General features: G+C 37.3%; 1 protein-coding gene across 3 annotated transcripts; it reads right to left on the reverse strand.

Annotated features, from left to right (window-relative positions):
* Positions 1-1,749: 1,749 nt before the first annotated feature.
* LOC126808917 (low-density lipoprotein receptor-related protein 4) lies at positions 1,750-10,410 on the reverse strand. 3 transcript variants are annotated; one of them, XM_050533992.2, is made up of 7 exons: positions 10,295-10,410; positions 8,492-8,687; positions 7,474-7,692; positions 6,358-6,476; positions 5,166-5,311; positions 3,122-3,287; positions 1,750-2,432 (listed from the first exon to the last, which is right to left on the reverse strand). In XM_050533992.2, exons 1-7 carry the CDS (start codon positions 10,365-10,367, stop codon positions 2,281-2,283), a joined length of 1,071 nt encoding a protein of 356 aa, XP_050389949.2. In that variant the 5' UTR covers positions 10,368-10,410; the 3' UTR covers positions 1,750-2,280. The 3 variants fall into 3 exon arrangements, with proteins under 3 accessions (XP_050389949.2, XP_050389950.2, XP_055954278.1); XM_050533993.2 differs by lacking the exon at positions 10,295-10,410 and adding an exon at positions 10,062-10,080; XM_056098303.1 differs by lacking the exon at positions 10,295-10,410 and adding an exon at positions 9,334-9,522.
* Positions 10,411-13,241: the final 2,831 nt, after the last annotated feature.

Genomic DNA, 13,241 nt, shown 5'->3' on the forward strand with positions numbered 1-13,241 from the left:
AATAAATGGTTTACCTTGTCTACGGAATACTATAGATACCGTACAGAATGGTATAATAATAATAAATGGTTTATCTTGTCTAGGGAATATTATAGGTACCGTATAGGATGGTATAATAATAATAAATGGTTTACCTTGTCTAGGGAATACTATACAGTCAGTATAGAATGGTAAAATCATCCACAGAAAAATAAATAGAGTCGACATGTCTGTTCTAAAGTCCAGTTTCAAATGAATAGCTTAAATTTCATCACCGGAGTTAAATACATCAAATAAGTGTCCGTAGTAATCAAGTAGTTTGACATTAATCAGGATAATGTAATTTATATTCTGTGGCCTTCATGTTAATTGTTTAGTAGTTGAAGTGTTGGACTTTACCATCGGACAAAGAGATTTTTAAATTGATGTATAATTGCTAAACATGTGTAAATCTCTCGATCAGTATAATGTCATCCTGGTGAATAAAACCAATTAAAATACCAACACTATTAGAAGAATTATTTTGAATGTCAAACAGAATAATTACACTAAAGCACAATTTGAATTCGTGTTAATGCACTTTTATTCAGGGGCCGGATTTACTTTGTTGCCCGGTTGAGGGTGGTCGGCAAAGGTCATTGAAGGTTGGGCTGAATTAAGAAATATAAAGCGTAGGGAGAGCAGTACGAATTCCCCGACGGGGTTGCGGGGGTCCCCCCACAAAACATTTTGCAAAAAGGGTCGATTTGGTGCTTTCTGAGGTATATACTTGGCGAGCAACACAAGTTAAATAACATATAAATATTGAACATGTGTTTGTTGTAGGAGATGCGTTTTAAAATACAATCAAGGTATAAATCCCAACCATTGACTAGTGAAAGTCTATATAAGGCATCATTAGCCGCGAAAGTCGATTAATTTACGAACTACAGTCAAATTTACGTATCAATTAAAAATCTTTTACTCAACCCATAATAAGGGGGGGGGGGTGTCCCACTTTGGTTTCCCTAGATCCGGCACTGCTTACATTGCAAAGTCGAACAGCTGCACTTCATAAGTGAAATTAGTGCATTTTAAGGTCTTATGAGTCTATCCATACGCTATACCTTTTGCTGTGGGGTGAAATGAGCAGATTAAAATCGGGAAATGACATCACAACCTAGTAATCCAAATATGGTGGATGTTAAAATCTGTCACTAGCATTGATGGGGGTCAAGTCAAGGTTATTGGCATGGTTAAACATATTGTGGTTGCACGTATTGTCATGGTTACACGTAATGACATGGTTATACGTATTGTCATGTATACACGTATCGTGATGGTTACACAAATTGACATGATTATATGCAGCGAGAAGGTTACATGTATTGCCATGGTTACAAATATTGGTATGCTTACATGTATTGTCACATGGCTACACGTGTCGTCATGGTTACTTGTATTCGCATAGTTACATGTATTGTCATGGTTACACCTATTGTCTTGGTTACAGTATTGACATGATTACACGTTTTGACATGGTTAAATATAGTTATTCTGTTTGCTGGTAACCCAAAAGAGAGAGAGAGAGAAATGGGGTTTAACATCCACTCGACACAAACTAGGTCATTTCGGGACTAACATATGGTTTAATTTTATTTCAATAATTCGTTTGCGCGTAGGGGTCTTTTAGCAGTGGGAAGGAACCGGGGGACCCGGAGAAAACCCACGAGGTTGGACAAACGACCCTACTCCTTGTCACGTACAACCGGGGATTCGAAACCACGCCAGTTGACTCATTTAATAACATTTAATGACATTTAATAAACTGGAGGGTCTATATATATAAATGTACAATATGAAGCCATACTTAATTAATTGTTATTAATTATTGAATGCCACTAATGCAGTGGACACATTAGCCGAATCGTTCGGCCGAATCAATCGGAGCCGAATTTTATTCGGCCGAATGGATGGACACACAGCCGAATGCTTCGCCCGATTCAACCTGTCGATTGCATCACCTTTCACGTCTCGTGATTAAACATGGCGGCGTCTATGTCTTCAATCTATCACGTGACTTCTCGATATGAGTGGTGATTGGCTAATGAATTCTATATTCGGCCGAATGCTTCGGCGAAGCGGACACACCAGGCGAATATAATTCGGCCGAATATATCAAACCTGTTTGATTCGGGCGAATCATTCGGCCGAATGACAGTGGACACACTAGGCGAATTTCGACGCCGATTGATTCGGCCGAATCATTCGGCTAGTGTGTCCACCGCTTTAAGGATTAAACTGAGATATCGTTTGATAAATTTAATTCTGTGTTTCATCTGCACATGTTGAGTTGTCGTTCATTAAATTCATTCCATCTGGGCATGCGCAGTTATATGGCGGAATTGACTGCATCAATGTCGGTAGACAAAAATGGGAACACCCACCATTATTATCTCCACACAGACTTGGACCTACAAAATTAAAAATAGAGTTTAAAAGAATAGAATATAATAACTTGTTATCCATCCAAACAAAATAGAATATAATAACTTGTTATCCACCCAAACAAAATAGTGTGTAATAACTTGTTATTCACCCAAACAAAATAGAGTGTAATAATTTGTTATCCGCCCGCCCACTTTTACATAGTTTCACAAATAAATACCCCGAATCGTGACACAAAGTGGTATAATTTAATCTAACTGCGTTAATTTTTAAAAAAATATGATCCTGGGAGTTATTATTGCTCTTTATCTAAAGGGGGGTTGGATGGCTGAATGGTTAGCGTGCGCGCGCTGTATCATAACGTCTGTCATTGAGTCGACTGGCGTGGTTTCGAATCCCCGGTTTTACGTGACAAGGAGTAGGGTCGCCTGTCCAACCTCGTGGGTTTTCTCCGGGTCCTCCGGTTTCCTCCCACTGCTAAAGACCCCTACGCGCAAGCGAATTATTGAAATAAAATTAAACCATATGTTAGTCCCGAAATGACCTAGTTTGTGTCGAGTGGACGTTAAACCCCATTTCTCTCTCTCTCTCTCTCTTTATCTAAATCTTACATAATGCATCTTTAATAGAACTATTATAGCGAGAACTGTCAGTTCTTTATCTAAATCTTACATAATGCATCTTTAATACAATAAAGAACTGTATAGTTTCTTACTTTCTGTCTGTTTTCTTGGATCAATAGCAAGAATGCCCATAAACAGATTTGTCGTGATGCCATAGTCGCCATGCTCTTCTAGTTTCCCGTACCTGGTAATTTCAGTTACCTGTTGTTTTTCTGCTCGTCTTATACTTTGATGAGCTTGGTTCCAATAGATATAGTCCTGAAAATCAACAATTCATTCAGTATTGGTCATATAAATCCTGCACGTAATACCCGCACGTAAAACTTGATTTCTTATGCGTTTACATAAGGACTTCCTTCTCACATTTCTATAATTGAGTCTTTGCAAGAGGGCACACACAAAGCCAGCAGGTAATACCGGCTACGATAAATAAAAAAAAAGCTTATCATCTCCTTCTATTAAAAGACCCCTTTCTCACACTTCCCAGACTCTATACTCCAGTCTGTGGCTGAGGGGGAGAGGGGGTGCAATCAAGGAGTTGACCCTATACTTGAGTCTTTGGAGGCATACAGCCAAGGTGTTGACCCCATACTGGTATCTTGGGGGCATACAGCCAAGGTGGTGATCCTATACTTGAGTCTTGGGAGGCATACAGTCCAAGAGTTGACATTATACGTGAGACCTGGGGGGTGGGGGGCATATAATCAGGGAGTTGGTCCTATACTTGAGACTTGGTGGGGGGGGGGGCGGGCATACAAAGAGGGAGTTGGCCCCACGCCTCTGATCAGATTATTAATCCAGTCTATGGTTGTTTTGCTATTATATTACACATGTCTTGTGGAAGGTGATACTTAGTCTATAGTTAACTGTTTAAACGGCATTTAGTAATCAAATACATTCAAATAAACATCGCAGTTCTAAAACGGCATTTAGTAATCAAGTACATTCAAATAAACATAGCAGTTCTATGGAACACCAACCTTGTTGGCTTGAAAACGACAAAATAATTATTTAAGAAACGTAGCTTCGTTAAAAATACAGTAATTGTTTTCCATAGAACTGTGTTTATTTCAATCTATAGTTGTTTAATATACAGTTGGAATTCCATAAAACAGTAGGCCGTGGTGCCGCTGTCCCGGTAAAATTTCCTTCATAGCACACTGCGGTGCGGAACCGTAGGACGTTAAACCCTATTGTATTTCATTTCAGTTCTTGTTGAAAGTGATAGTACCGCTTAAAGATACATTATGGGAGATTTTTATAAGGAGTTAGCCATTCTTGCTATAACAGTTCAAAAAAAGATGATGAAAGAAGGATATATTGAAAATTTCAGTCAAATTACTTTATTCTGAACATAGTTATCACCAGTGTAATTTTTGACTAGAAATGGGACTGAATTCCATCTTCACTGATTCTTAGTATGGCCGATCGTTTGATTGACAGGCGTTAACTCCACCTACATAAACTCTGCTGTCTTTTGTCTGCTGTCATCATATCCGAATTTGTGTTTTACTAAAATTTATCCTCTCACTGTTTTACCTTTTTGGATTTTTATAACAATTGGACAAAATGAGTGAGAGGGTAAATTTTCATTCTTACTTGTATTTTGGGCATGCATTAAATCAATTGAATATAGGACATAATATAATACAATTATGATAAATCTATAGGTCTACACCAGTGGCAGTGTCGTCGTGCCTATTGGGGAAATAAAAATATTTTTATTGATATTATTAAGACAGAAGACCTGTCCGTCTGTATTAGTCATCACACGGTCTCCAGGAATTGTATAATTTGTCATTATCTGTGTTTAGTTTATTGCACTTTAAATAGTTTAGATGTCATTTGTCAAGGCATCGCTCAGCAGCGGTCTCGCTTTGTACACTCTATCATTTAGCCTCGATCCGGGAGTATGACGTCAACGTAACGGTTAATCTCCGCTCACGACATTTAAAATTAAATCAGTCAACGAAATCCCGTTTAAATCCAAGCTGAATCCAAGCCATCCATGGGTCTACAGAGTTGATTTTGTGCTTGTTGTGTAAATAAAGATCTAATTTATAATTTCTATGACATCTGAAGACTAAATAAAGACCAGATTTAGCTCTTGTATAATGTATGTTTAACGGGACCTACCCTCGATACAGTCATGAATTGTGGTGGAGCTCTACGGCCAGCGCCTGTTCGATGAACTGTTGTGAGATTTTCTCCATCGACACCAATACTTTTAATCAGCTTTACAGGATATACTTCAGTCCAATACAATTTCTGCTCATCATAATCTATAAATATATACAACTCATCAGATACCAGAATCTGTCTACCACTCACCCTATATGCTTGACACGTGTAGATCTAGAGACGGGGTATACTAATATTACATTAGTATCTGACCACCACTCACACTATTACACTTATACTAATAGATACCAGAATCTGTCTACGACTCACACTATATGTATTACACGTGTAGAGCTAGGGGCAGTGTATCCCAATAACATATTAGATGTCATAATTTTTCTACCAGTCACGATGTTTGATTACGCGGTGTTATTGTTAAAATAACACAATGCGAAGTCCATTTCCAAACACATCGTGAAGACAAGAATTTAAGAGGTAAAGCAGGACATTATTACATATTCGATTAGCCGCCGATCTCCTGTGTTGCGTTTTATGGCTTGGTGTCCTGATCCAGGACCGAATTCGAGAAAATCAATTTAAAAGCAATATTTAAATAAATATTTTCGCAGCTAGCTTATTTGAAAGTTGAGGCAGCCGCAAGCATAGGCGTAGGGTGGCAATCTCAGTTGGGCTATTTGCCCGAAAGTTTTCTTTGTCACCCGAAACATTAACTAAAACGAGTATTCAAAACGCAAAGCGCGAGCTATATCATTTTACAATTAGATTTCTATGATATATATATATATATATATATATATATATGGTCTCATTCTCTGATGTTTGTGCCCGAAAAACGGAAATACACTGCCCGTGCAGCCTCCAAGCACCCCAGCCCCCGGCTCCTACGCCTAAGGTCGTAATTTAGTGTTATCGAATATTATAGATAGAGTACGTATGTCAGTGTATACTCATATAGTTATAGGGGTCAATAATTTGTACTTTGATTTGAGAAGCCAAAACATCTTGGATTTCAGAAATTAAAATACTTTGAGTTCAGAATTTCAAATACTTGGATACGTAGATACGTGTATTTTAGAAGTTGGCACTACTTTGATTTTAGAATTTCAAACACCAAACAACTACTTGATTCCAAAAGTCCAGTGTACTTTGACGTCTGTATCGTGAATTTCAAATAGTCGAATCTCACCTAAAGATAAACTCTTTGGTCTGTCTAAATCAGAAGATATTACAACTTGATTCTGTCCATCTAATGTTGACTTCATTAACACAGCTGTTTCATCCCATCCAGCTATCCAGTATAACCACCTAGGCAATAAAATATTTATTAACAGCCAGATTTTCTAGGAGTGACATTTCGCTACATATACCCCCTCTCCCATCTACCAGTATGCCAACAGTATAAAACAGATGAGAAATTTTGTAAACTAATGCCGATCATTTCCAAGCAAAACAAAAGCGAGTCCAGAGGGCGGGGAGCGGAGAAAAGCGTCACGGTCGTGTGATTTATCCTTTATCATCAGTTGGTGGAATGGGATGGGCATTCAAAGCGCGGGTTAATGATATAGACATAGGGGATATCACAATTAATGCTTTGCATCAATGAAATTGTATCACATTGTGATCCTATTAATTCATTATAAAAATTGACGTCAAACTGGGTGTGGAATTTCCCTCTTTAAAAAAGCCTAGTGACAGTGTGTATGTATGCCTACGTAATTTGGAGACGTGGCATCATGCATTGTCAATACTGTCAAATTTCCTTAAAAAGAAACCGGCAAACCCTCTCCTGGAAAAATGCCTGGATCCACCCCTGGCAAAATGTTTGGACACACTTGATTTAGGGATAGATGAAAATTACAATAATTGTCAAATAAATGCTATAGTTATACTAACAATTCTAATGTTAACATAAAATTGAATATTGGCGAAAATATCCAATGATGTCATCCTTGGCTAAGATCAGTGTATTGTTTAAATCCCAAAAATACCCATAAACAGGGCATGGGTACAGAAAGAATTATGGAAATCCATTAATGGTACAAGTAGTTATCTCCCGTTATATCAAATGTCAGAAATTATTGATAACAGTATTTTGTTTAAAGAATTTATTCGATAAACTGAATAGGATTTAACAACAGCCAAGAACCTATACAAGTTCTCTCCAAACCGTATTTCTACTATAATTGCTGTAAACCCTTATTCCAGATATGATTTGAGGCTAGAGTTCTAACAAATATTTAAACCAAAACCATTCACGTCGGTGGTTGTTAATCTGAAGATATAAATAAAATAAATGCGTTACCCAGTTTTCGGATCGACTTCCACGTCACGTACTTCATGTACATCAGTTAATAAAGTTTTCCGGGCTCCAGTTTCTGGGTTAATTACCAATATCTTATGTAGTCGCCAGTCACTGACGTATAAATTATTATGTATCCAATCATACGCCAGACCTTCAGGTGAAGCCAAATCATCTTCCAATATAACCTTCTGTTCCTGATCACCACCATCGGCCTTTAAACTATGAAATTATATGGAACACAAATTACTTTAGAAGTTTATTTCCAGCTACGTTTCCATCAGTATTCTCTCGTCTTTACCAAGTAACTTGTATTCCATATAATTGTGTCATATTCTGGTTCTAATACCGCTTAAACAATTTAAATAAAATGTGCAATTATATACTTGTCTTCATAAATTTCCAAATAATATTTTATATAACGGTTGAAACCAAAAGAAAGACATTTTATTAAGACATCCATTCACATGATATGCCTATATTCTACTCTCCAGATCATCGGATGGTCGAGATATAAGTGGATTGAAACACAGCCGCCATTTAATAATTCAATTTAAAATTGCTACGATAATAAACAATCTTTGCTACATCACTAAATACTATCTACCCTCAGAATGAATAAAGAAATTAGAATACAATTTCCAATATATCGATTTTTCATTATCTCATTATTTCATTTTGAACTATTATAGCAAGAACGAACAGCTCTTGATGTAATTCTTACGTCCGTACTGTGCCACTGACACTGCCGCGGCGGCTCAATGAGTAAGATGTTTGTTGGCTAACCTTGAGCCGTGTTCGATCCTGGTGTTAGCCGAGAAAGTTCATCGGGGTTCTCCGACGTGGTTCCCCCTTGCCAATGATGCAGGACAGAGGGTCTGCCGAGGGACATCGTATAGTGTATGGCGTATGCCCGTCTTGCTCAATCGGCGCAGAACAGTAGGATCTCAAACCCATTTCATTTCATATTTTTAATTTACCTATAGACCCTTATAAATTTGTCCAATAAATCCTATTTTACCTGTAGACCTTATTAATAAATATATCAGTCCAATAAATCATATTGCCTCTGTAATTAAAGTCAATGCTACAAGAAGCACCGCCCCGTCCACCCATTAAGTTGATTCGTTCAATAGCAGTAGCATCAGCTCCATCAGAAGGATCAAAGATATCCATTTTATTATCAAAATCCAACACGGCGATCAGAGGACCTTCATCTGAAAAATTTGTAATTTTGATTATCTGACAAGTTACCCGAAACACACAAACCACATGTACAACAAACTTGAAATTGTTAGATTTCAAGCTATTTTTTTTTTTTTTTTTTTTTTTTGTGGAGAGTCCTGTGTACACATTGGCGTGCACGTAAAAGGTCCCTTGGCAGTTGGAATGCGAAATAAGAGTAGGCCGTACCTCCGCTGTCCCTCATCACATACTGTATAGCGTAAGGCCGTCTTCATTAGCCCAGTCGGAGCAGAATAGTAGGACGTGGAACACCATTTCTTCATTTTTTTGTGTGGGGAACACCTATAATTCTAATACAGTACCTGTTTCTTGTTGTTCGGGTGGACCTAGTCTAGCCAGGGCCATATAAAAGGGGGTGAATTGTTGAATTATTTTTAGCATAAATAAATATGAAATGCGTTAGGGGAATAAAATTTCGCAGCTACGGTAAGGCAACCGGGGGACGGGGTGCACGGAAATATGCCCGACTGTTGAAGCAAGGGCCCAAGTGCCATATTCAGCCAGGGAGCCCATGTAAGCTTAATCCGACCCGGTGACTGACTAGTCCTTATTTATCTGATTTAATTTGTTCATAGACTTTATCCATCCTAATGTTATAGCCAGAACAACTCAACTTGCCACATAGCACGTGCAGGCGCGGCTCCTCGCAATAAGTGAGTGCTGCGATGGAACTAGACGAGTCCTACTCTTCCTCTTGTTGTTTTGTTGTACTTTTTGGTGGCCACGATGTTGCGAAGAATGCCTAAGGCTTCGCTATGTTAAATACGATCGACCTGAAATCTATCTATACTAATATTTGCGACTGTCGTTTGTCTGTCTGTTTGTCTGTCTGTTCGGGGTTGGCGGCTACACTAGGTCTGCCCCGAGTCTGCAATTTGGGGAAAAGGGGTAGCTCGGACCAGGGAGTAACATAGGCCAGGTGGCGTTAGTCTACCACTTCCGGTTTCGGGGTTATGACCCACGAGCAAAGCCGTGCATTCTTCTAGTATAATATAATTGTTCATTGGACAAATGCGAACTGATTGAGGGGCATCGTCATGCTCGGTTCCTGGTCGAATGCCATCAATTAGGTTCTATTGAACCCAAAAACTAACAACTGTAATGAAATGAGGTTTAACGGCCTATTTGTCGCAAAGATAAGACAGCGCGGATATTGATTACATCTGTGCCCAAGCGGTCAATGTTTTTGAGATTCCGTGATACGCCCGCATTTTATGTGAGATTAACTTGTCCTCTGACACCACTCTTCAGCATGTTGCTATACAATGGCAGAAATAATAATAATGAATGGTTTACCTTGTCTATAGATACCGTATAGAATGGTATAATAATAATAAATGGTTTACCTTGTCTAGGGAATACTATACAGTCCGTATATAATGGTATAATAATAATAAATGGTTTACCTTGTCTAGGGAATACTATACAGTCCGTATAGAATGGTAAAATAATAATAAATGGTTTACCTTGTCTAGGGAATACTATGGTTACCGTATAGAAAGGTATAATAATAATAAATGGTTTACCTTGTCTAGGGAATACTATAGATACCGTGCTATAAGAAAAATAAATGGTTTACCTTGTCTAGGGAATACTATACAGTCAGTATAGAATGGTAGAAGCATCCACAGAAAAATCACTAGATTCAACATGTCTGTTCTAAAGTCTAGTTTCAAATGAATAGCTTAAATCTATAGTTAAATTATATATAGCAATACTTTGACATTAACCATGATATTTTAGTGTAAATTTCATCACTGTAGTTAAAGATGCATTATGTACGATTTAGCGATTTACATAATGAGCTGACAGTTCGTGCTATAATAGATCCACCGATCATATTTTGTTTTTAGATTAACGCAGTTAGATTAAATAATGCCACTATGTGTGAGATTCGGGGTAAGAGTATCTATTTGTAAAGATATGTAAAAGTGGGCGGGGGCGGCGATAACAAATTATTATATTCTATTTTGTTTGGGTGGGTAACAAGTTATTATATTCTATTCTTTTAAACTATATTTTTAATTTTTTATTTCCAAGTCTGTGTGGATATAATAATGGTGGATGTTCCAATTTCTGTCTACCGACATGATGCAATCTATACCGCCATATAACTGTGCATGCTCAGATGGAATGAATTTAATGAATGACAACTCAATATGTTCTGATGAAACACAGAATTAACCTTATCAAACGATATCTCAGTTTGATTCCACCACTTTGACATTTTTTAAAATTGAAATGTTTGTCATACATAATATGTAGCCTACAAACGAAATGTAACCATTAATTGAGAATACTACCGCAAAAAGTTGTACGAAAAATAACCTTAATATCAGAATATTTTTAGCCCTAAGAAATTTTAAAAAGTCATTCTGAATATTTTTACAAAGGAAAAATATACCAAAAAAATCCTGAATTGACAGATAATTAAGAATTAATATATTGAAAATTTCATTCACTGTTTAAAGTTTTGACATGGATTGTTTATTATCGTAGCAACGTTACTTGTTAATTGGGACCTCTTTTAAATCATTAAATGGCAATCGTATTTCAATCCGTTTACATCTGCGCCATCCGATGATCTAGAGAGTTGATCATAGGATTGTCATGTGAATAAATGTCTAAATAATAATTCATACAACAGTTGCAATAAAAAGTTTTAGCTCTTAGATAATGCATCTTTAAGTAGGTACACAAAAATAAGTATACGTAGTAATCAAGTAGTTTGACATTAATCAGGATAATTTAGTTTATATTCTGTGTCTCTATTAGTAACTGTTTGTTAGTACTATCTAACAGAGAGATTATTAAATGCTGGTATAATGACTAAACATAATATTTAAAGCAATAGTTGCACTGTTTAAGACACATATTTAAAATATGTTAAAAATAAAGCATTAAACATATGGAATCTATACACAGTCCTACCTTGGCAGTTCTCACTATAATAATAAAAAACACCGAAGGAAGACCATCCGCGCCACCAACACCAAAAAAAAAACCCCAGTGAAACCAATTATGTATATAAATTTTAATCTGATGTATTTCATGTATTTTTAATAAAACTAGGAAATATCACGAACCAAATTTTCATCACCCTAGGTGAGTGCTTTTGTGGAGATTTAACATCTCCCCCAAATTCTGAAACCTAACCTACAATCTCTCCAACAATCACGTGTCCTAACCTTATTTACATCTCAGCGACCTTGACGAAAATTAGGTTAGCAAAGCCGTTTCCTTGTCCATCTTATGTGCCCTTTAACAAATAGATCTAGCCCTAGACGAGAGAGAGAGAGAGGGGGGGGGGGGTAACGTCCACTCGACGCAGACTAGGTAATTTCGGGACTAACATATGGTTTAATTTTATTTCAATAATTCGCTTGCGCGTAGGGGTCTTTAGCAGTGGGAGGAAACCTGAGGACCCGGAGACAACCCTACTCCTTGTCACGTACAATCGGGGATTCGAAACCACGTCAGTTGACTCAATGACAGGCCTTATGATACAGCGCGCACGTGCTAACCATTCGGTCATTCAACCCCCCCATCTAGTTATGCTTCCTATGATCGTATAATAGTGAATTAACAACCTATTCAGCAATAGATATAGAAATAATCATGTTTTCTCATCGTTTTAAACATATTTAAATCTTTCTATCAAAATGTCATCCTGATAAATTACACCAATTAAAATACCGACATTATTAGAATAATTATTTTGAATGTCAAACAGGATACTTACAGTACCGACAGTACTTACAGTCGTATCAATTCAGAATCATGTACTTAATCCAGAATGTCCCACTTTGGGGACCAATTCGCCCCCGGCCTGGGGCTTAAATGCTATGGCTAAAACATTCACGGTGTCGTGCTGGTTGATTTGATGGGGGGGGGGGTGCGCGTCGACGAAACGTTATAGGCGAATATACATACATGTACATACATAGCACATATGTATGGAGTGGAGCGCGGCGACGAAGCGTGAAGGGCGAATATACATACATGTACATACATACACATCCACACTTTGATTTTATCTATTTTTATTTAGATAGATGTATTTCACCTACATGGCAATCTCATATGTTTTGTTGCTTGACAAAAGCATGACCGAGTTTATAGGCCAACAGCCTTTTTTCTTTTAAGCAATAAACTCCTCTATTTTCTAAATCACGTTTAAAATCTCATTCAATAACTTTATTCCCCAGTAAATATAATTGTTATATTATTTATCATTTTATATCTGTTTTTATATTTTATAGTTTTATTATATTATTCAGTTTTCATGTATCTTATAATTGTGAAAGTTGTCCTGTAAAGCGCCTTTTGAACAATATTGTGAATGTAATGGGGTTTACGTCCCCACTGTTCTGCACCGATTGGGCTAGTGCAGATGGGCGTACGTCATACCGTGTGCTACGGGTGAAATTTTGCTCGGCCTACCCTTATTTCGAATTCCAATTGTCAAGGGTTCTTTTCGTCCCACCCGAACAACTACTATACATTGTCCATTGCCACCACAAGGA

Source organism: Patella vulgata, chromosome 1 (genome assembly GCF_932274485.2).
Source record: "Patella vulgata chromosome 1, xgPatVulg1.2, whole genome shotgun sequence".
In the NCBI taxonomy this organism is placed as follows: Eukaryota; Metazoa; Mollusca; class Gastropoda; family Patellidae; genus Patella; species Patella vulgata.

Bases quoted from the DNA above. Each gene is read 5' to 3' on its own strand.
- LOC126808917 (XM_050533992.2), bottom strand. From the start codon at position 10,367: ATGTTGAATCTAGTGATTTTTCTGTGGATGCTTCTACCATTCTATACT. The intron at 8,688-10,294 runs GTAAACCATTTA...CAAATTTTTCAG, and splicing joins TATAGTATTCCCTAGACAAG to ATGAAGGTCCTCTGATCGCC. The intron at 7,693-8,491 runs GTAAAATAGGAT...ATAATTTCATAG, and splicing joins TTTATTAATAAGGTCTACAG to TTTAAAGGCCGATGGTGGTG.